At 41.6% G+C, this 24,821-nt stretch overlaps 1 protein-coding gene across 5 annotated transcripts in view; it reads right to left on the reverse strand.

The window, feature by feature from the left end:
- Positions 1–1,375: 1,375 nt before the first annotated feature.
- LOC310668826 (integrator complex subunit 6-like) overlaps positions 1,376–24,821 on the reverse strand; it is a 165,921-nt gene continuing 142,475 nt past the window's right edge. For 4 of the 5 annotated variants that reach the window (XM_083422149.1, XM_083422146.1, XM_083422144.1 and 1 more), the window contains 4 exons: positions 4,948–5,325; positions 2,800–2,893; positions 2,109–2,488; positions 1,376–1,698 (listed from right to left, as the gene is read on the reverse strand). Coding sequence is in view for 4 of the 5 variants with exons in the window: in XM_083422146.1 (XP_083278272.1) it covers positions 2,389–2,488; positions 2,800–2,893; positions 4,948–5,325 (572 nt within the window). In the remaining variant the exon portion in view is untranslated. The remainder of the gene's footprint in view (positions 1,699–2,108; positions 2,489–2,799; positions 2,894–4,947; positions 5,326–24,821) is intronic. The other variant, XM_083422145.1, reaches the window with a different exon arrangement.

The raw sequence follows: 24,821 nt of genomic DNA on the forward strand, positions 1-24,821 counted from the left end.
CGGTAAACAAGCTCCGGGAACCTGCAAGGGGGGGCCAGCCTCTCCCGAGGGGGCTTGTTTTCCAACAATCTGGCCATAGTTTCCTTCACTAATTCATCTTTTAAATCCCATTCTAGTAGCACATCATATACTAATATACTAATAATAATTTTGTTTTGTTATTTAATAAAGCCAATTCTATTTTCACTGCAGTGGAGGGAATGGTGCAAGATCAAAGGCATTACTACTTCAGGAGCACAAAACTGAGACATGATTAACACAGACTGGCGTGTAGCCACACTGGAATCACACAAAGCAAGTAATGTCAATCTCTGTCATGTCAGTGGGCTTCCTCTTTCCCTTCATCAAACTTTGGTTTAGGCAGCAATTACTAAGCAGCAAATCAAAGTCACTGAGTGGAGCTTTAAAGGATTACTCAAAAGCATGTTTTCAAGTGCTCTCTGCATCAAGCTCATACAACAAAGAGCCGGCAGTTTGACAGGGTAGTGGTGTTTATTGCACAACCACAGTTAGTTCATGCATTGGTGTTGACAGCAAGCATTAACAAATGGCAGAAAACCTGGCAAAGGTCACCCAACACCATTCCTTCTCCTAAATTGCAAGCCAGGCAGTCCCACAATCCTCTTCAGAGTCTGTACTTCCTATACTAAAATGGCAGCAGGAAGTGACACAGGAAGATACTTGGCACCTCGTTGCCAGAACTAGGTTAGAGCTCCTCCTGGCTCCTGTTTGTGGTTAGCTTTTCCTCCTCTGTGTAGGAGAGTCAGCCCCCATTGTCAGCTGAAAGGATGCTCCTTGGGGCTGGGCTGCTTGCACCTGGGAGTTCCATGCCTCTTTGCAACTGGTTCCAAGTCTACTTGATGTCACACGGTAGAAGCTTCCCTAGTGAAGGGTCAATAAAATGTCAGGTAAACTAGTGTTACAGCAGCTGTAGTTCAGTGCTGTGACTGTGATTTCAAAACAGGTGGGGCTAGGCCTAAAATAAGGAGGTTCCTATCCTACTGAAGGGGTCCAAACAAAGTCATTTGCATTGCCCCAATCTCCAAGGCAGGTGGGAGGAGTCACCCCACTCCTAGCTAAGCACTACCACAGAATGAAAATGGCAATTCCAGTAATTGAACCCCCATACTGTGGAAAGTCAAATAACAACTATCTAAAGAATCAAAGAAAAACACATGGCCTAGCTCTTTCTGCATGGAAGAAATACACACTACAAGTGTCAAAATGGTCTTTTGGAGAACAATAGAGATATACAGCACTTTTCATTGTTTTGGGGTTTTTATTTTTCTGCTTTGTGCTTAACAGGCAAGTGAAATTACTAGAGATTATTCATCAGCACCTCATTCAGATTAGGCACTTCTTAAGAAATCATAAAATTATTTTTATTATAACCAAGTGCAAAAAAAAATTCTCACAGGTATGTGTATACACACACACACACACACACACTGATATATCAAATTAAGGATCCAGTAAACAACACTGTCCAAAATAATCTCTTCTCATGTGTACATTCAAAATGTAAACTATCCATAGATAGAAGATTTGGGGGTACAGGACATGACTTGCTTTTTAAAAATAGTTTTCTTTAAGTGCTTTCAAGGCCAAGTTCCCATGAAGAGTTTCCGTCCTCCTCATAAGATGAAAGAGAACTGAAGTTGGGACCTGGGGAGCAACAGGCACACACTTTCATAATGTCTGCTGACAAAAGAGAAGAGAGGCTGAGTTGGGTTGCTTAGTGGCTACCAGGCAGTAGTCACAGGGCTCTGGACTGCTTTCCCTCAACCCAGTTTTAGCAGCTGCTTTCCTTTCAAATTCATTTTGCCCTGAAAACTTGTTCCTGGGTTGGCTAGCAGTTCTCAGGAACTGTTCTCTATGTGTCTGTAGCGACAATATGCACTATCACCACAGAGGGCATTTTCACTCTCCTCCTCCTCCTCCTCTTCTTCTTCTCAACAAAGGATTTTTCCAACACAAGTGCAGATAAAGGGTGTGCCATTTTTGTTTTATCAGCTTTGACCCACTGCCTGAAGCAGTGCTTTCAAGTGTCTTAGAACAAAGGTTCAAACAAAGGTTCAAACAAAGGTTCAAACAAAGGTTCTTATCACCTGCAGGAGGAGGGCAGCACTGAGTGTTTTTCTTCAGCCCATTGAGCAGATCAGGCCCTCCAAAGTAGGGTAGAGAGGAAGGAAGCCAGACCTCTTGCAGCAAATCCATCAGGGTCACAGCCCATCTTCCATTGAGAGAGGTTTGCAAATGTACAAACTCCAACAGAAAAACTGCCTAGCCACCATACCAGTGGTAGCTGCCACAACGTCCTCTTTCACTCCTCTGCAACATAGTAAACTTATTCTCCCTGGCCTGTGCATTCCTCTTGCTGGGACACTATTATCTACTGTTGACATGATTATCTCTGTTGAGCAGGCTGTTGAACTCTATTTCCTCTAGTATTCTCTCTAAGTGTTGAATTAACACCCGCTTTTTAAACCTAAGAAAAAGAGAGAGGGAGAAGGAGAGCAATTTAATGTGGGTTCTGCACTTGTCTTCAAGTTCCCCCTCTGAAACGAACAGTGACCTTTGCATTACTATGCAGAAATTATGGAGGGACAGGGCTGACACACCTGCCTTTGTGTTTGAAAACAGATAAGGCCCATCAATCTACAAAATAAAAGGCACATCCCACCATTGAAAGCAGCAGTTTCAAAGAACATTTGCAACATATGTAAGAAAAATACAGGCCACCATCAAAACATGTACACTTATTTGTTCAAACTTGGGGCTTGTCATCTTGATACAAACCTTGCTGCTTCCTTGATAGCAACTTCAATGAAATATTTTTGAATTTCCACAGGGCCTTGAACTTCTTCAAGGAGAGAGAAAATTCTTTTGTAATCTACAATTAAAAAGAAAGAGTGAGATCATTGTAGTGTTGGCAAGGCCATCAGAATCTCCCCTCCTTTCTCTTTGCTTGATTGATTTTAGGCACTGGCCTGCTTTCTCAACTGTCCCACAATGCTGTCAGTTAACCATGGTGGAGCCTTTGCTCTTTCCAGATTCTCAGTGTCCTCCTGAAGGTTGTGCCTTTTCTCTCCTGGGGTTTAGCTGTTTTGTGCAGGATCTCATGGGGCTTGTTTGGTGATAAAGAGTCAGTCTGATGCCACAACTTAACTCTCCTCTTCTACTAGTAACAATTTAATAAAATCAGAGTTGGAAGGAACCATAAGAGTCATTTCGTCCAACCCACTGTAATGAAGGAATCTCAAGTAAAGCATCCATGACAGATGGCCATCCAACCTCTGCTTTAAAACCTCCAAGGAAGAAGACTCCACTACCATTCATGGGAGTCTGTTCCACTGTCAAACAGATCTTACTCCTAGAAAGTTATTCTTGAATCTTTCAGAATCTTTCTTGTAACTTGAATCCATTGGGTCATATCCTAGACTCTGGAGCAGGAGAAAACAAGCTTGCTCCATCCTCCACATGACAGGCTAAACCCACCCAACTCATAATGCTTGGTTTCCAGACCCTTGATCATCTTGGTCCCCCTCCTCTGTACAAGTTCCAACTTGCCAATATCCTTCTTAAATTGTGTGCCCAGAACTGGACACAGTATTCCAGGTGTGGTCTGACCAGGGCAGAATAGAGCAGGACTAATACTTCTGTCGATGCAGCCTAGAATAGTATTAGCTGTTTGCTGCTGCATCACACTGTTGACTCGTGTTCAGCTGGCGGTCTATTAAGACCCGTTGATCCTTTTCAGATGTACAACTGGCATTTGTGCAGCTGGTTCTTCCTGCCTATGTGTAGAACCTTACACTTGTCCCTATTAAAGTTCATTTTGTTAGTAAGGGCCTAATTCTCCAATCTGTTAAGGTCATTTTGAATCCCAATTCTGTATTCTGCAGCATTTTCCTGCCCCCCTGGCCCCAGTTTGGTGTCATCTGCAAATATGATGAGAAGCCCCTCAATTCCTTCATCCAAGTTGTTCATAAAGACACTGAACATTGATCGGACCCGGGACAGAACCCTGCGGCACCCCACTTGTCCCTTTCTTCCAGGATGACAAGGAACCATTAGTGAGCAGTCTTTGGCTTCAGTCAGTCAACCAGCTACAAATCCATCTTGTCCAGCCCACAACATTCCCCTGATCCACCAAGCTAGTTACTCCATCAAAAAAAATCTCTCTGGCATAACTTGTTTTTGAGAAACCCACTGCTTCTAAGCGCTCACAGACCTACTGTTGAATGGTCTGTTCTGTTACCTTTTCTGGTATTGATGTCAAGCTCACTGGACGGTAGTCACCTAGGTCTTCTTTTCCCCCTTTTTGAAGATGGGGACAACATAGACAGAGGCTCCAAGATTACATCCGCAAGTTCCTTTAGTACCCTTGGGTGCAGCTCATCAGGCTCTGGAGCTCTGAATTCATTTAAAGTAGCGAGGTGTTCCCTTGCCACCTCTTTTCCTATGTGGGGCTGCAATTTCCTCCTCTCTCCTTTGTAACAGCACCCACCACATTAACACTGAAAGTAATTTTCCTGAAAATTGGAAAAATTACTTTCTCTAGTTGTTATGTTCTAGGTTTCTAAATGTGAAGTCCATTATGATGTGCGACTGCTGCAATTTACGGATGAACTCTACAATTTATGAGTTATTTTCTGCCTATTCTAAAAAGGGGATCCTTACAAATTTTAAAAGGTGCAAAGTGAGTCTGCTATCATAATGCACCTCAATTGAAAATAAGCTACATCAAAATCAATGACGGTTGTTTCCAAGTCATCTGGCTCAGGACAGACAGCAGACTGAAATACCAAGAGCTTCATCAGATCCACCTTCCATTTCACACCCATTAAACATCAGAAATGATTTTGCCCCCTCTATATTTGGTAGGGTGGCGGCAACAACACAGGACCTCCCTTAGGATGACTCCAATCCCCTTGCAACACTTACCTCTCCCAGGCTTGCGAACCTCCTTCATAACTTTGATTCTGAGAACTTCATTGTTCCCTTCAAACATACTGGGCATTATTTTCATGGTTCCAGGTACAGACTTCACCAATAGTTTTTGTTCCTCTGAAGACATACTGTAATTTACAGGTCTGCAAACAAGGGAGTTGGTAACAGGCCTATGGTCCAATCTATCCTCCTCAATGCAATTCAGTTCACTGGGCAAAGAATCCACATTGTTTGGCAGGTCATCATCCGTCAGGGCTGCTGGGAGTGGATCAATCAGGTGCATAGTCAGCCCATCCCCGTGCTTGTCCAGGGACTGGAAGTTCTCTACTTTTTTCTCACCATTGCCATACTGCACTACATTGCTTTTTGCATCTGAAAAAACCCAAACAAAAACAAAACAAAAACGGCTTTGAACTTAGCTGCAAAAAGCAGATGGCACCTCAGAAGAGGTCAAAAGGCTGAAGATCCAACTTCTAGTAATGGGAGCTTAAAAATAAGTGCAGAGAGTAATTTCATGACGGAAACTTAATCAGAGTCAAGGAACAAAACTAGCTAGGCTACATTTAAATAGCTCTTTTACAGTGGTAGGATGCCTTTAGTTCACATTTATAGCAACTAACACAGGGAAAGTTCCTGTGCATCATTTTTCCCCCTTTAAGTTCTAATGGCCTAGGATCAAGGTATTTGAAGACCCCCAACCCACACCACGTCTCTTGCTCCCATGCAAATCAGTCCAGAGTTTTCTTCAGAAGCTCAGCTATGGGATCCCATCAAGGCCCTTTTGGGACAGCAGAGGCTCATCTGTGGCACTCTTTCACTTAAATGGTTTATCTGGTGTACCAAATTTGGTGGCTTTTTGCTCTAGATGAACACTTGTCTTGTCCTGACAGCTTTACTGCTGTTCTAAATCACTGCATTGATGGGTGTAAGCAGCCTTGAATTTTATACTGAAAGGGAGCAATACAATGTCCTATCTGTATGCAGAATCAGTTCCAGAAAGTAGCAAGGGGGGGGGGGAGGGTCTGCTCAATCCCACGGCACTTAATCAGAGCATCATGCAATATTGTCATTATGGTGATTTAACACCCAGCTCCATTTCTCTCTGGCATCAAAGTCTGGAGAAGCTGGAGTGGTATCTGGATTCAGTAATGGGATGGAAGAGTGCTGATAAGCTGAAGTTGCATACTGACAGAGATGGGAAGCACTACAGGATAAATGGCTCCCAGATCCAAGAAACTGATGTTCAACCTATTCTGGATGGGGTTGACCCCCATGAAAAAGCAGGAAGTAGTTCCTCAGTGGCACTGGAGTGCCTTCTACTAGCTTTGGATTAGAGGACCTGGAAGCTTGGTGGGGCCACACCATCAAGATCAAAGATAAGCCTGTGCCTGCTCCCACAGCTTGAACTGACAACCAGCCACTGAGCTCCCCCTTCTGAACATGTGTGTAGAGGATGTATATTCTGGTCACTCCACAGGTCTCAAGTTTTTTTATTAGTTTTACCTTTATTTCAACTTTGTGTTAATCGGTTTTAACTCGTCATATCAATATTTTTATGGAGTGGAGACCAAAAGACAGAAGTCTGGATTTTATCTGCCTTTGAGATCTGTTTTTAATTACTCTAAGACTTGCCCATGAAGGAAGTCACATAGCATTTTTCAAATAGGTGTAGTTAGTTGTCTCATAAACCCTAAAAAGCTTCATTTGTCTGTAAAGTGTCGGGGTGGTGTGACATGACGCTCTCTACCTATTAATGCTGTAATTCACAGTTTGTATACAGACAACTCCCCATCTGTGCATGTTCGGCATGCACCATTTTCAGCACCAGAAGGGGGCGCAACAGGGTGGGGTGAAGGGCAGAGCAGGGTGGGTTGACGCATATGGTGCCTCAGAATGCAATCCCCACGTAATAGGGCTGGGCAGTATCTACTTTCCAACATCATAATACTGTACAGTGGTGCCCCGCAAGACGAATGCCTCGCAAGACGGAAAACCCGCAAGACGAAAGGGTTTTCCGTCTGCAGAGGCGCTTCGCAAGACGAATTTCCCTATGGGCTTGCTTTGCAAGACGAAAAATGACGAAAAAAATCGAATTTTTTTTCTGCTCCAAAACCCCTTATTCTGAATCGCTAAGCTGCTAAAAGCATTTTAGCAGCAAAACTGCTAATCCCCCCCCTAAAAAAAGCCGTTTTTAGCCCTTTTTTAGCCAATAGCGCTAATAGCGCTACTCCGTCAATGGGCTTGCTTCGCAAGACAAAAAAACCGCAAGACGAAAAGACTCCCGGAACGGATTCTTTTCGTCTTGCGAGGCACCACTGTATATTGCCAGCTAAACTTTGTGATAAGGCAGTACATTATGATGTCAGAAAGGAGGTGGAGAGGAAGAAGGCAGTTGAGGGCCACAGAGACGATTAGCGTCAGTGTGCACAGCTTTTGCCTCTTCCTGGAAAGGCCTGGTGAGTGGCACTGCCCTGGGTGGAGTGCATCAGCTGGGGTGTTGCATGGCATGGCACTCTGGAGGCGCCAACCTCCCTCGAACCGCCTGCAGTGCCTTGCCCTGACAATAGTTTTATTTTCCAGAGGAGGAAATAAAGGAACAGGCAGGCAAGCCCCACTCCTGAGGCCTGCAGCTGGGCTGCAGAGGGAGGGAGTGGGCGAGCATCAGGCGACCTGATTGAAGTGCATAATGCTGGATGTGAGTGGGGCTGGGAACTCACAATACACTGCCTGTTGGAAATTTTGAAATCACTGCTTTATGATGATTCAAATATTTCAAAATATCTAATGCAGTGGTTCCTAATTAACTAATTACTGAGGATCCCCTATTTTTCAAAAGTCAAACCACGGACCCCCTACTTTTGAAAATTTTGATGACTCTATGGTAGTTACCTGTGCAAAGCACCTTTTAAAGAAAATGTGGGGTGGCCCCTAATAAGCAAAGGATTTTAGGTATACTAAAAAAAACAGACCCTAAAATTTGTGATATTACAACATGTTAAAACGCAAGTGGCGTTTAGAGTAACAGCAGCAGTAAAAAATATATATACAGTGGTGCCTCGCAAGACGAAATTAATCCGTTCCGCGAGTCTCTTCGTCTAGCGGTTTTTTCGTCTTGCAAAGCAACCCTATTAGCGGATTAGCGCTATTAGTGGTTCAGCGGCTATTAGCAGCTATTAAAGGCTTAAGGGATTAGCGGATTAGCTGCTAAAAGGCTATTAGCAGCTTAGCGCCTTAGAAAAAGGGGGTGGGGAGCGAAAAAAACCCTCAAGACTCGCAAGACATTTTCGTCTTGCGAAGCAAGCCCATAGAGAAATTCGTCCTGTGAAGCACCTCTGAAAACGGAAAACCCTTTCGTCTAGCGGGTTTTCCGTCTTGCAAGGCATTCGTCTTGCGGGGCACCACTGTATTTGAAAATACTGTGGAGAAGATAACACAGAGTAACTATAATACATAGAATAATTTGGAAAATTAGGGAAACCATGGAGGAATTGGAGGGGTGGGGTGGTTGAGTCCAAAGTTAAATGATTGTAAATTGGAAAATGTCGTCGTAAATAGTTGTTAAAATAAATAAATAAATAAATAAATAAATAAATAAATAATTCTAAATACCTGTTGGAAATGTAAGGAACTCAAAGGAACATTTTATCATGCTTGACGGAAATGTAAAAAAGCAAAATAAGAAGGATACAAATACATACACTGATACAGAGAATTTTGACGATTGATTTTCAAGTGAAGCCAAAACTCTTCCTGCTGGGACTTACAGATATACAATTAGAAAAGGACTATGGAACTTTGTTACAATATATTATAACAGCAGTCAGACTTTTATAGGCACAAAGATGGAAGGACCCATTATTACCAACAATGGAAGAATGGCTGTCATAAGTAACGGACTTGGAGAAAAGTCATTGTTAACACTTACTAAGGATTAATCTCTCATAGATTTTTTGCATGGAAAAGAAAAATATGACATTCGGATTTGAGGACTGAAAATAATGTTTGTTTATAGAAAGTGGCTTTGTTGGGTATTACATTGGAGTGGATAAAGTGAATATTGTTTATATATTTACTATGTTCATATATGTTTATATATAGAAAACAGACCAAGAATCGTAAGGCCCTTACCTTCTGAATTGTGTCTCCCCCCCTTTAACCTCTTTTCTTTTTCTTTTCCCCCCCTTTCTTTCCCCTCCCCTCCTTCTCTTTATGTATTTATTGTATTTAGACCAACGTTTGAGTTTCGACAAAAAAGAGGAACAGATATTTGATATTAAGTTCTGTTTTTTTTTACAGGATGTTGTTAAGGGTGAGCCATATGTGCTCTCCTACGTACAGCAGAGGAAACACAGGCTAAGATGGGGTCATAACGTCTAGGTAAAAAATGAAGAGGCCATATCCACTGACCAAATGTTGAATCTTAGAATAAGCCTCCTAGAGAAAGAGTCATGTAATCCTCTGCAAATCAATATGTTGTGGATCATCTGGGCGCTTACTGTTACACTAATTCCCATCCTAAGTCATGCAATCACTCTCTGAGTTGGTTTGACATGGGATGTAGACAAGCGAGACAAGATCTTCATATGCTTAGCAGGCAGGTTTATATTGGCCATGCTAATGTACAGGAGGTATAGTTAAAGCCATGGTTTTCCCAGTAGTAATGTATGGAAGTGAGAGCTGGACCATAAAGAAGGCTGATCGCCGAAGAACTGATGCTTTTGAATTCTAGTGCTGGAGGAGACTCTTGAGAGTCTCATGGACTGCAAGAAGATCAAACCTATCCATTCTGAAGGAAATCAGCCCTGAGTGCTCACTGGAAGGACAGATCCTGAAGCTGAGGCTCCAGTACTTTGGCCACCTCATGAGAAGAGAGGACTCCCTGGAAAAGACCCTGATGTTGGGAAAGATGGAGGGCACAAGGAGAAGGGGACGACAGAGGACGAGATGGTGGGACAGTGTTCTCGAAGCTACCAGCATGAGTTTGACCAAACTGCGGGAGGCAGTGGAAGACACGAGTGCCTGGCGTGCTCTGGTCCATGGGGTCATGAAGAGTCAGACACGACTAAACAACTAAACAACAACAATGTACAGGTAACTGCCCAGTGCTTTGTTCTAAATCATCCAAGACAGAAATATTCCATTGCCCCCGAAATATATTCATATGCCAGTTTTTTTAGATTTGACCTCTGCCTTAAAAAAAAAAAAAAGAATCAACAGAGAGATACTCTGGTTCAAATTATGAAGGTTGGGGATGGATAGATAGAAGACTGTTGCTTTTAATCAAGGTTTTGCATACTGGAAATATAGGAAAAGTCAGAATAGGCAAGGAAGGTCAGCTAGCAGCAGAAATAGACAATGATTGGTGTAAGGCGCGGTTGTCTATTGACCCATTTTTTGTTTAATATATACGTGAATGATATTATTGCCCATCTGTGTGGTAAAAACCACATTTCCTGTGTCCACAGGCCCATGAAATTTGAAGATATTGCTATACAGATGATATGCTTCTGTTATTCTAGACCCAAATTGGCATATGGAGGCTGCTGAAATTGTTTGGGGATGCATATGAGGAACAGCTTTACGTGAATCACTCAAAGACTAAGAACAGGCTTCCTCAAACTCGGCCCTCCAGATGTTTTTGGCCTACAACTCCCATGCTCCCTAGCTAGCAGGACCAGTGGTCAGGGATGATGGGAATTGTAGTCTCAAAACATCTGGAGGGCCAAGGTTGAGGAAGCCTGACTAAGACTTTGGCTGTCATCCACCTAAGCCTAAGCTGTTTTTGGGTGCCCATTGCCTGGAAAAGGTTAATAGATTCAATTATCTGGGAATTTGTTTTCCTTTTGATGGTTCTTGGACAAACCATTGGCAGGTTAGCAAACTAGAAACTCAAAGATCACTACAATTAGTGTTAATAGTACCAGCCGTTAGGGTCTTCATAGTAAAGATTATTCTACAACTGACCTACAGTGCAGAAATATAGGGCACTCATGAGCCAAATCAGGCAGGGTTGCCATATTTTGAAGAGCAAAAAAGGAATTGACTTTTTCCTAACATCAAAATCATTACATCGCTTTACTAGCCAATGTGACATTGATATTCCCATTATAGCTGATCACTCAGCAGTAATGCTGGAATAAAATTTATCTAAAACCCAGGAAGGTGTGAGGAGATGGTATTTTAATATATCATTATTAAACGGAAAAAAATTCATTCAATATATAACCCAAGAAACACAAATATATTTTAAAAATAACTACAAATCTTCAACGTCAAGACCGATGGAATGGGAAGGATATAAAGCTTACATCAGAGGGAAGATAATATCCTTCTCTTGCCAACAAAGCTAAGCTGCAAAGATTAAAAGAAAAAAAAATCTAAACATTTCTTTAAAAACACTATATGTCAAATAACCCATCTAATGCTACATATGAAAGAATACAACAACTAACATTAGAACTGAATAATATACTAGCTCAAAAAATTGAGTTCAGCCTACTAAGTCTAAGACAAATATATTGGGAACAGGGTGAAAGACCGACAAAAATTCTAGCTAATTGTTTAAAACAAAAGAAAGCGAACCAAATAATACCCTTAATAAGAAATGAAAATAACATTGCAGCAACCTCATCAATAGATATCAATAATGACTTTTTTTAATTCTACAAAAAATTATATGAAGGGCTGGAAAATATATCAGAAGATGAGGTGGAAAACTTCTTTCAAGATATTAAAATACCAACTATTGAAGAATATAAAAAAGATATGCTATCAGCACCCCTAAATATATCAGATATTGAGAATGTAATAGAAACAACGGGAAATGGGAAATCACCTGGACCAGACGGTCTTCCTATAGAATGGTATAAAATATTCAAAAATCTACTAGTCCCCAGACTTCTAGAAGTCTATGAGGAAATAGCTCATAAAGGTATATCTGCTACAACATTCAATGAAGCTTTAATAATAATTATACCAAAACCTAACAAAGACCCTATAAATGTGCAAATTATAGACCAATATCATTAATGAATGTTGATGCAAAGATTTTGAATGCAATATTGGCGGAAAAATTACAAAAGGTTATTCAAGACTTGATACCTAGTAATCAAACAGGTTTTATAAAAACAAGACAAGCCACAGACAATATCAGATTAACAACAGATTTGATAAATTTAAATAAAGATGAAGGAGTTTATGATATTGTCATTAGATGCAGAAAAGGCTTTTGACAGAATATATAAAGAATTCATAGGGTTTGTGTTACGTAAATTTGGTTTCCCTATAGAATACTGTAATTGGATTAAAATGATTTATAAAAAACCAACGTCCCGGATTGTTACAAATAGAAGAATTTTGAATTTGATTAGTTTAAATTGAGGAACGAGACAAGGATGTCCTATTTCTCCGTTATTATTTAATCTGTGCCTGGAACCATTAACAAGAACAATAATTCAGGATGAGCATATCAAGGGTGCAAAACACAACAAAGATAATTACAAAATTATATTATTTGCGGATGATATCCTTTTATTTATTACAAAACCAGAAGATACAATTCCAAAAATTATGGAGAAAATAAAAACCTTTGGCAGAATATAGGGATATTCTATAAATTGGACAAAATCAGAGATTTTACCAATTGGGCCAAGGGCTACATTGTATAAAAACCATCAATTTCAGATAGACAAAGACTTTATTAAATAGTTGGGTATAATGATTTCATCAGATATAGACCAAATTGTAAAATTAAATTTCAATCAAATTATAAATGAGATTACTTTTGATATTGAAAGGTGGGTACCTCTAAACCTTTCCCTTTGGGGAAAGGTTAATGTCCTCAAAATGACTATTGTTCCAAAGCTTTTATACATTCTTAGAGGATTACCAATACATATTCCCAAATTTTACTTCCAAAAAATGAAATCAACTATTTAGATCATGCCTGTGGGGTACAAAGCCACCAAAAATATCACTACATAAAATGCAACTTCCAACTAAGGAAGGTGGCTTTGGTCTCCCAAATCTGGAACTATATCACCAGGCCTACCTGATTGGAGAGCTAGCAGGAATCCCAATCGGGCTACTCTCAAATATAGTTTCTTTGAACCTCTTGAAGGGTGGACTAAACTCGGCTCTAATTTTATGAAATATCCTATTATTCTGGAGACTATTAAAGCACCTATAAAAATTTGGACGAATATAAATAAAAATAATAAGGATGACCCTTATCCGCATGAGAAATTAACAATATGGGCCAACCCAAAATTAAAAATTTTAAATCAAGTACCGTATTTTTCGCTCTATAGGACGCTTTTTCCCTCCTAAAAAGCAAGGGAAAATGTGTGTGCGTCCTATGGAGCGAATGCAGGGGGGAGGCAGGCGGGAAAACCCCCCAAGAGCCGCACACAAGCTCCGTGCGGCTCTTGCGGGCTTTTCCCCAGGAGGGAGAAGGGACTGACTGGCTGCATCAGTCCCTTCCCCACCTCCTAGAAAAGCCAGCAGAAGCCGCGCAGCCCCTTTAAAGAGCGTGCGGCTTCTGCGGGAGGTGGGGGAATTCCTGTGTAAGCGGCTCCTCTCCCACTTTCCTGCTTCAAAGCAACCACGGAGGAGGGAAGAAAGGGGACCATGGATCCTCCACTGCTTGTGGCTGCAGCAGTTTCCCTCCTCCTGGGCTCCCTTTGAAGCAGCAAAGTGGGAGGGGAGCAGCTTACACTCGTGTAAGCAGCTCCTCTCCCACTTTCCTGCTTCAAAGCAGAGGGAATCTGCTGCAGTTGCGAGCAGAGGATCCATGGCTCCGCTTCCTTCCCTCCTCCATGGCTTGCTTTGAAGCAGGGTGCGAGTGTGCAGGGGGGAAAGAGGGCAGGAAATAGATGCTGGGCAGGAAGACACAACCACACTTTGACCACTGGAAAGTCCACCTCAGCCTCCCCAGATTTCCACTGAGACGGCCAGGCTAATCTCGATGGCCATAAGTCAGGCTCAGCATTATTAACTGGACTTAGATAAGCCATGGTTCCCCTTCCTACCCTCCTCTGAGGCTCGCTTTAAAGCAGCAAAGCGGACAGGAGCCGCCCACTTTGCTGCTTTAAATAGTTTAGTGCAACATTTGATTCAGAATATTTTTTTTCGTGTTTTCCTCCTCTAAAAACTAGGTGCACCCTGTGGTCAGGTGCGCCCTATGGAGGAAAAATACGGTAATAATTTGGCAAAATTGGATAAAAAAGGTATTTTGACATTGAATCAATTAATTGATGAAAATTACACATTTGTGGAATATAAGGCCTTGCAAGTAAAGTATGGATTAACCAGTGGAACACAATGGCAATACATCCAATTGAAACATATGTCGGAAAGGAAGTTTGGCCCTGATGCTATAGCAGCATCGGAATCACCCATGCTGCTACAAGATTTAATTTCTGCAACAAAAACAAAAACCTCTACACTTGCACTATATAAAACCCTACTTAACAGGAAGAAATATGATTTAGAATATTATAGACAAAAATGGAGTCAAGAGTTAGGGGTACCGATAACAGATGATATATGGGAGTCAAGTATAAAATCATCAGAAATAGCCTCTATGGATCTAAGACTAAGACTTATTCAGCAGAAAATAATATTCAGAGTCCACTGGTCTCCAGCAAAACTTTACAAGAAGAAAATAACAAATGCAGACAACTGTTGGAGATGTGGAAGTAAAAATGCAAACTTAGTACATATGATGATTAACTGCCCAATGATAAGATCATTTTGGTGCAAGGTGAAGAGATATATAGCAAGAGTAATAAAAATAAATTGTTATTTAGGGGAATTAAATTTAATTCTAAATTATATACTGGAAACGTGGGAGATTACAAGGGGTCAAAAAAAATGGATGTACTGTGCCATATTAGAAGCAAAAAAACTTGTTCTGATGAATTGGAAGAGCTGCAAAAAGATTCCATTGAGCACATGGATTGACAATATGGACAGACTAGCCACATATGAACAAATTGCATGTCAACGCAAATTAAGAATGGATAAATATGAAGAAATCTGGAAGGAATATTTAAGCGATAAGGTGGACGGTGGTGGGAAGTAGGGGGATGAGAGGTGGGGAAATATTGTTAAAAAGGTGTAGTCATAGGTATATCAGTACTTAAATCTGAAATGTTAAATTGTGTTATTAGTGTTATTGCGGTTTTTGTTGTATGTGTTTTTGTGGTGGTGGTGATTATTGAGAGAGCCAGTGTGGTGTAGTGGTTAAGAGCGGTAGTCACGTAATCTGGGTAACCGGGTTCGTGTCTCCGCTCCTCCACATGCAGCTGCTGGGTGACCTTGGGCCAGTCACACTTCTCTCAGCCCCACTCACCTCACAGAGTGTTTGTTGTGGGGGAGGAAGGGAAAGGAGAATGTTAGCCGCTTTGAGACTCCTTAAAGGGAGTGAAAGGCGGGATATCAAATCCAAACTCTTCTTCTTCTTCTTATTGAAAAAACGATTAAAATTTTTTTTAAAAAAGAGCAAAAAGGGACACATTTACTGACTTCTACTTTTAACTATGTATTGCTGTGACGACTCATTTTAAATACCCCTACTATAGAAGCTGTGATATATTGGTAGTAGCAATGTTTTTAACTTTCCTTTTTCATGTGTCATATCCATTTCTTTAAAGGGGCAGTTCAACCATGGCTTCTTCTTTTGGGGCTAGGTAAAGGTAAAGAGATCCCTGACCATTAGGTCCAGTCATGACCGACTCTGGGGTTGCAGCGCTCATCTCACTTTATTGGCCGAGGGAGCTGGCGTACAGCTTCTGGGTCATGTGGCCAGCAGGACTGAGCCGCTTCTGGGGAACCAGAGCAGGGCACGGAAACGCCGTTTACCTTTCCACCAGAACGGTACCTATTTATCTACTTGCACTTTGACGTGCTTTGGGGGCTACAGAGAGCCAATCTGGGTGAAATAATGAAACTGGCAGTAAACTGAGACCTTGTGCCTGTTTGTTGGGTCACCAAGGCAGGGGGGACAAACATTAAGCTGGGCAGAGGGTGGGAAGGCATTTTTTCCTTCCAAAGACTGTGGTAAGAGTTAACTCTTCCTAAGTTTTTTTGCCCTTCTCTTGGGCTTGGGAGGAAATTACAGGCCTTGGAGACTAAGTGACAGTTGGTTTGGGATAATGGCAGGGCTTGATGAAGAAATCTCAACCTTCCCCAGGGGATGCTGTGGCTTTAAATGATTCAGAGGCAATCTGGTGGGTTTCCTCCTTGCTCCACTTGCACAAACGTCTTTTCCCAGTTCCAGCTGCATTGCCTTGCTTGCTTTCTCACCTCCCAGGACCTCCCCTGCCCTTTTTCAGCAGTCCTCTCCCCCTCTCCCGCACTCCGTTGTCTGATTAAAGAGAATGAAGTGGGGAAGTGGGGGCTGCAAAGTTCTCACTTTAAGAGGGATCCTGTAATGATGAATTGTTGAAACCCAGCAATTGATTAGCTGGCTGCTGCAGAGCCCACCATGCTGCTGAAATTGCCTTGCCAGCTGCTGGCGCTGCTTGCAAGTGGCTGCCTCGGCCACTGGAGTTTCCCTGGCAACATCAGCACCTACCTGATGAACTCGAATAAAACAAGTGGTGGAAGAACAGAAGAGGATACTCTGAGATTGTGGGACTAATAGTGAGAATTTTAATATTAATTTACATTATTTGATTTTTGGACTATACTTATGTGGATATATACTGGTCTCTCTTGATCTCCCTGGAGTAACATTTTGTCTGTTAGACAAAGAAATTGAAAGTCATAGTGGGGGGAAGGGAGAGACACCAGGTGACATCTAGGGGTAAATATTTGAATTACAATTACTGAATAACCTTCTTTTTGCTCTTCTTGAACATACGCTCCCTCTGGTGGACAAAGTAATATATTGTGATATATAAGTTTTAAAAATGTCAAAAATGGGAAAAAAATTGTAGGAACTCCAGGAGATAGGAGACCGTCCAAACAAGAAGAAATTAAAGATTTGGATAACTTATGGCTAAAAATAAAAGAATTTAAACAAAATGAACAACTTATTGAGAAAAAGCTAGCAGAGGTACAAGAAACCTTGGATAAGAAAATAGAGGGAGTGGTGGGGTAACTCTCAAATAAAATTAAAGACTTGAGGGTTCAGTCCAAGACAGTGGAGGAATCAGTGAAAATAACTCAGAAAGAAGTTAAGGAGACAAGAAAAGAGACAGATCAGATCAAGGAAGAAGTAACAGAATTGAGCAAAGTACAAGAATAAATCTGGGACAATGTGGCTTTGATGGAGATGCGTCAGAGGCAGATGAATTTAAAATTCAGAGGTGTAGCAGAAGAGGCAAATGAAGATATAAAATAAAAAATGATTAAATAATTGGCAAGATGGATGGACATTAAAGAACATGAAATTGAGTATTCAGCTGAGAATGCATTTAGAATAAAAGTAAGATCAGCAAAGACTAAATAAAAAAAATTACCTGGAGACTGTTTGATGATTTTAAACTCATTAGAGATGATAAATGCAATTCTGAGAATGAGTTATAACAACAAACTACTCATAGGTGGAAGACCAATCATAATTTTTAAAGAGATCCCTACCAGATTTTTACAAAAGAGAGATGGTTATAAACAATTAGTGACATTATTGAAGAAAAATGGAATTCAACACAGGTGGGAATTCCTCTTTTTATTACAAGGACAAAAGATTTAAATTAACTGATGCTCAGGAAGTTAAGAAATTTTCAAGAAGATATGAGAAGGAAGTAGGAAAGATGGAGGTAAATACTGTTGGCCCCAGATTTGCTGGACCCGGTCACGGCCTAGAGGAGGAGAAAAAGAAGAAGGAAAGAAATAAGGAAGAAGAGGAAGAAGAGGAAGGAGAGGGAGAAGAAGAGGAAGAAGAAGAGGTGGAAGAAGAAGATACTGATAACAAAGCCACTGGGTTGACAGATTAGAGAAATGGCATTGAAATTGATAACCTGGAATGTAAATGGACTTAATGACAAATCTAAAAGAAATAAAATTGAGCATGTTTTGAAAAGACGGAATTTGGATAGAAACAGACACATTTTGATTAATAAAAGGTTGGGTAGAGAATTTATAACTTCAGATGTAAATAAAAAATTTCGTTGTCCCAGGTAATTTCGTTGTCCCCGAAGGGGGCAATGACAATAAAGATATTATTATTATTAAAAAAGGAGTGGTTTTGTATATAAAAGAGAAACTTGAACCTAAGTTGATCTCCAAAGATGAGGAAGGGAGTGTGATTGTGGTCCAAATAATGCTGCAAGGTGAGATATTGATTGTGGTGGGACTCTACTCACCAAATGAAAATAAAGGGGGAATTCTTTGGAAAACTGGAGGAAAGATTGATGGAATTTATGGATCAGAAAATAATAATAATGGGGAATTGGTTTTTTGATTTGATTGACAATGAGAGGTTTTCTGATACAGCAAAATAGCCTCCCCCCAAAAAAAGAAAGAGAAATAAATAAATAAATAAATAAAAGAGGAAATCCTGACTCATCTCATGGAAAATGAGAAAAAAACTATCAGTAAAACAAAAAGATGAACAAATAAAACAAACTATCAAGAGGTTGGAAACTCAATTCTCCATGTTGGTGAGCCAGGAAGTGGAATGGAAGATAAAATTAATGAGACAGAAGAACTTTGAATCAGCAAATAAGACTGGGAAGTTACTAGCTTGGCAATTAAGGAAACGTCAAAGTCAAAACATAATTAACAAAATAAAGATAGGAGAACAACTGACAGAAGATCCAAAAGAAATAAGGAAAGCCTTTCAAGGATTTTATAAGGAACTATATAGGAAAGAAAAGCAAGATATAAAAAAATAGAGAGATACCTGGAAATACATAAAGGAAAACAGATCCCATTAGAAAAAGGGAACAATTGAATACTCCAATAACTATACAAGAGATTCAAAAGGCAATAAAGCGAAGGAAACAAGGTAAAGCTCCAGGACCTGATGGTCTCACTGCAAAATATTATAAAACTCTTAGTGGACAGTTGACGCTTTGGGAGGTGATTGAACAATATTTTGAAAGGAGGAAAGATACCAAATACATGGAAAGAGGCGCATATAATGTTAATCCCTAAGAAAGATACAGATTGTTTGAATGTCAAGAACTTTAGACCAATATCGTTGCTAAATAATGATTACAAACTATTCACAGACATTATGGCGAATAAACTAAAAATAATTCTAAACGAGTTGATTCACAAAGACCAAGCAGGTTTTTTTACCTGGCCGACAATTCAGAGATATTGTAAGACATATTGTTGATATATTTGGAGTTCAGAAATGATAAACCAGCCGTACTAATGTTTATAGATGTGGAAAAAGCATTTGACAACGTTTCTTGGCAATTTATGAAAAAAAAGTATGGAGATGATGGAAGTGGGAGGATCCTTCCTGAGAGGAATTAGAATCATAGAATCATAGAATCATAGAGTTGGAAGAGACCACAAGGGCCATCGAGTCCAACCCCCTGCCAAGCAGGAAACACCATCAGAGCACTCCTGACATATGGTTGTCAAGCCTCTGCTTAAAGACCTCCAAAGAAGGAGACTCCACCACACTCCTTGGCAGCAAATTCCACTGTCGAACAGCTCTTACTGTCAGGAAGTTCTTCCTAATGTTTAGGTGGAATCTTCTTTCTTGTAGTTTGGATCCATTGCTCCGTGTCCGCTTCTCTGGAGCAGCAGAAAACAACCTTTCTCCCTCCTCTATGTGACATCCTTTTATATATTTGAACATGGCTATCATATCACCCCTTAACCTCCTCTTCTCCAGGCTAAACATGCCCAGCTCCCTTAGCCGTTCCTCATAAGCCATCGTTTCCAGGCCTTTGACCATTTGGGTTGCCCTCCTCTGGACACGTTCCAGTTTGTCAGTGTCCTTCTTGAACTGTGGTGCCCAGAACTGGACACAGTACTCCAGGTGAGGTCTGACCAGAGCAGAATACAGTGGCACTATAACTTCCCTTGATCTAGATGCTATACTCCTATTGATGCAGCCCAGAATTGCATTGGCTTTTTTAGCTGCCGCGTCACACTGTTGGCTCATGTCAAGTTTGTGGTCAACCAAGACTCCTAGACCCTTTTCACATGTACTGCTCTCAAGCCAGGTGTCACCCATCTTGTATTTGTGCCTCTCATTTTTTTTGCCCAAGTGCAATACTTTACATTTCTCCCTGTTAAAATTCATCTTGTTTGTTTTGGCCCAGTTCTCTAATCTGTCAAGGTCGTTTTGAAGTGTGATCCTGTCCTCTGGGGTGTTAGCCACCCCTCCCAGTTTGGTGCCATCTGCAAATTTGATCAGGATGCCCTTGAGTCCATCATCCAAGTCGTTGATAAAGATGTTGAATAAGACCGGGCCCAAGACAGAACCCTGTGGCACCCCACTAGTCACTCTTCTCCAGGATGAAGAGGAACCATTGATGAGCACCCTTTGGGTCCGGTCAGTCAGCCAGTTACAAATCCACTGAGTGGTAGCATAGTCAAGACCACATTTTACCAGCTTCTTTACAAGAATATCATGGGGCACCTTGTCAAATGCCTTGCTGAAATCAAGGTAGACTACATCCACTGCGTTCCCTTCATCTACCAGGCTTGTAATTCTGTCAAAAAACGAGATCAGGTTAGTCTGACATGACTTATTTTTCAGAAATCCATGCTGACTATTGGTGATCACAGCATTCCTTTCTAGGTGCTCACAGATTGTTTGCTTAATGATCTGCTCCAGAATCTTCCCTGGTATTGATGTCAGACTGACTGGGCGGTAATTATTTGGGTCCTCTCTTTCCCCCTTTTTGAAAATAGGGACAACATTTGCCCTCCTCCAGTCTGCCGGGACTTCGCCTGTTCTCCAGGAATTCTCAAAGATGATTGCCAGTGGTTCTGAGATCACATCTGCCAGTTCTTTTAATACTCTTGGATGCAGTTCATCTGGCCCTGGAGACCTGAATACATCTAAACTAGCCAAGTATTCTTGTACTATCTCCTTAGTTATTCTGGGCTGTGTTTTCTCTGCTGAATCATTTGCTCCAAATTCTTCAGGTTGGGCATTGTTTACTTTATCGGAGAAGACGGAGGCAAAGAAGGCATTGAGGAGTTCAGCCCTTTCTGTGTCCCCTGTTTGCATTTCACCATCTTCTCCTCTGAGTGACCCCCCTGTTTCTTTGTTCTTCCTTTTGCTACGAACATACCCATAGAAGCCTTTTTTGTTGCTTTTAACCTCTCTAGCAAGCCTGAGTTCATTCTGTGCTTTAGCTTTTCTGACTTTGTGTCTACACGTGCTGGCTATTTGTTTGAATTCCTCTTTGGTGGTTTCCCCCCTTTTCCATTTTTTGTACACATCCTTTTTTAATCTTAACTCAGTTAAAAGTTCTTTAGATAGCCACCCTGGCTTCTTTAGGCACCTTCCATGTTTCCGTCTTATTGGTATTGCCTGAAGTTGTGCTTTTACTATCTCCCTCTTAACAAACTCCCAGCCATCATGAACTCCCTTTCCTTTTAGTATTACTGTCCATGGGATCTCACCCAGCACTTCCCTAAGTTTTAGGAAGTCGGCTTTCTTAAAGTCAAGAAATTGAGTCCTAGTATGCTTGGCTACTCCTTTCCGCTGTATAGTAAACTTCAGAAGAGCATGATCACTTGCGCCTAATGATCCTTCCACTTCTACCCCATTAACCAGGTCATCAACATTGGTTAGGACCAGATCTAAAATGGCTGTTCCTCTTGTTGCTTCTCCCACTTTCTGGACAATGAAGTTGTCTGCAAGGCCAGTGAGGAATCTGTTTGACCTTATGCTCTTGGCTGAGTTTGACATCCAACAAATATCCGGGTAATTGAAGTCCCCCATTACTACTATCTCCCTTCCTTTTGCATGCTTGGCCATCTGTTCCAGGAAGGCAGCATCTATGTCCTCCGTTTGGCTTGGGGATCTATAGTAAACTCCCACAATGAGGTCTCTGTTATTCTTCTCTCCCTTAATTTTGACCCAAATACTCTCACTTTGGCTTTGAGGTTCTAAATCTTGGATCTCTTGACAGGTATACAGATCCCTGACATATAACGCCACTCCTCCTCCTTTCTTGTCTGGTCTGTTTCTCTGAAATAGATTGTATCCCTCCATTATTACATTCCAAACGTGGGACTTATCCCACCAGGTTTCAGTGATGCCTATTATGTCATATTTAGTTTGCTGTACCAAGAGCTCAAGCTCATCTTGTTTATTTCCCGTGCTTTGTGCATTAGTGTACAGACATTGAAGTCCATTAATCATTCCCCCGTGTCTCTTATTTAAGGATTTTTTCCTCCCACCACTAGGTCTGTGTGCTGTTTGCTCCATTTGGTCTATGACATTTGGATAATCATCTTCATCAATTGATAGACTCCTACCTTCAGGAGCACTGTCTCCCTCCCCCACATTAGTCAGTTTAAAGCACTCCTGATGAGGTTTCTGAGTTTTTTGGCAAAAACATTCCTCCCATCCGTTGTGAGGTGCAGCCCATCGCTTGCCAGAAGTCCATCTTCAAGAAACTGCAGTCTGTGATCTAAGAATCCAAACCGTTCCTGTTTACACCATTTGCGAAGCCAGCTGTTTACTTCCACTATTTCCCCCTCTCTCCCTGGGCCACATCGTTCAACTGGGAGGACAGATGAGATGACGATTTGTGCATTTAATTGCTTGGTACAGCAAACCTGATCGACTGTAATGAGGGAGAGATCCTCAAATGGAGTCTGTTCTTCGTCTTCCATGCTAGGGGAGAGGACCTCAAAGCGATTGTGTATTTCTAAACAATCAGAGCGAACCCTGGGCCTCCTACTTCTTTGAGTCACGTTTCTCCACATATCGGGCTCCTGTGTTGGTGAACTAGCCTCCTTCCCAGGGGAGTCTCCTGTCTCCTCCTTGGTGGAGACGGTGTGCTCTGCTGCTTCCAAGAAGAGCTCCAGCTCTCTAATTCTTTGGAGCGTAGCTACACGTTCCTCCAGTTGCTGGACTTTGTCTTTTAGGAGGGCAATCAACATGCAATTGCTGCAGGTAAATCTGCCTGCAACCTTTGGCAAGATGGCAAACATCGCGCAGGAACCGCAGGCGACTGCAGCTGTTCCCTCCCCCTCCATCTTGAGAACGTGTCGTTGGGGGTGGCTACAGCTGTCCTGCATCATAAAAAGCGTGAAGACAGAACAAATAATTCCCCCCCCCCAAAAAAACCTAGGTCTCCCCCAACAAACGTATGAGACTAGCTCCCCTAAATCTAAAAGATGGATCAAACTGCGTGCGCCGCTGCCCTGCAAGCTCTGATAAGCTCCTCCCACAGCTAACCACGTGCCTCAACAGAAACCCTGCCCCCTCTGACCTTTGCACAGGGAGAGCAGCTAATCAGCCACAAAGAATCACACACACAAGAAAACCCTTTTGGCTCCTTCCTCAGCCGCTGGCCTGCAATCGAGGTAATCTACTCAGAACAGAAAGCAAAATTGATTGAGAATAATGTTTTGACAGAATATTTTGACATCACAAAGGGTACCAGACAGGGGTGCCCACTGTCCCCATTATTGTTCATCATGGTACTTGGAGGTATTAACTAATAGTTTGAGAGAAACATCAGAGGTAAAAGGTATCAAAATAGGTGCAAAGGAATTTAAACCTAAGGCCTTTGCAGACGATTTGGTGTTAGAAGAACCCTGATTGAGTGTCAAGAAAGCAATGGAAGAAATTGAGGAATTTGGGCAATTGGCAGGATTTAAACTGAATAAAAGCAAGACAAAAATGGTGGTTAAAAATATGGGAAAGAATGAGATAGAAATATTGAAAAAAAACTGTGGAATTAAGGTGGTAAAGAAAGCAAAATATTTGGGAATTTGGTTGACTGCAAAGAATATTAATTTGTTTAATGACAATTATCAGCCGGTTTGGAAGGAGGTTAAAAGAGACCTGGAAATATGGAACAGGTTAAAGTTGTCAATGTGTGGTAGAATATCAGCGGTCAAAATGAATGTATTGTCACAGCTAAAATGGCCGCTGTTTCTTTAATGCGAATAAAGCTGGGTCAGCATGACTCAGCAGCCTGCAGCAGGTTGTATATATAAAGTGAGAAATGTTAGTTTGTGCTGAGGCTGGTGTTTGGGTTGGTTGGTGCTGATGTGTACAGTTGTTCAGTCGTGTTTTGCACAAAGACTTTTAAGAATAAAACTCTGTAAGGATATTCTCGTGGACTCTTTTATGCAGACAAGGGTACGAGGACCAGACTGAAGAAACAAAGGGAGGTCAGAACCCTTTCCTTATTTTTGTTTTTTACAAACACTGACAGGTTATGGGCCCAGTGTTTCTGAGCATGTGCAGAGTGCAGAACGACTGACAGCATCTGAGCAGGGAGCTGGTGAGTCCTGGTGGTGTATGGAGCCAGTGGCTGTGTGTTGGAGCAGTTGGTGGCAAGCTGTAACTGTCTGCAGTGATGCTGGAGCGGCTAGGATCTGAGGATCAGGAAAGCACTCAGTGTCGGCTACTGGAACAGTTTGAACTGCTAGAGGACCACAGTAGGCGACTCACAGAACGGCTACACCAGTTGCAGAGCCAGGTGGGACCTGAGAGTCAACAGAGGCAGCAGCTAGAAGCCGGTGAGTGCCAGCCAGGACCATCCAGTTGGACTCTAAAGAGAGAGTCAGGAGAGATTGCTGGAGGCCCCACAGAAGGGGCTCAGCAAGCACCAGCAGAGATGGCAGATTTCCAGTCTTCCCAAATTGTAAATATTGGGGGAGGCATCCCTTTTGAACTTCTCTCAGAAAGAGTTGGTCAATTAAAATGCAGCAGTTGTTAAGGGGAGATGGACTATGGAACTGTGTTGAAACTG

The sequence above is a fragment of the Podarcis tiliguerta genome (genome assembly GCF_965153285.1).
Source record: "Podarcis tiliguerta genome assembly, chromosome: W".
Lineage (NCBI taxonomy): Eukaryota > Metazoa > Chordata > Lepidosauria > Squamata > Lacertidae > Podarcis > Podarcis tiliguerta.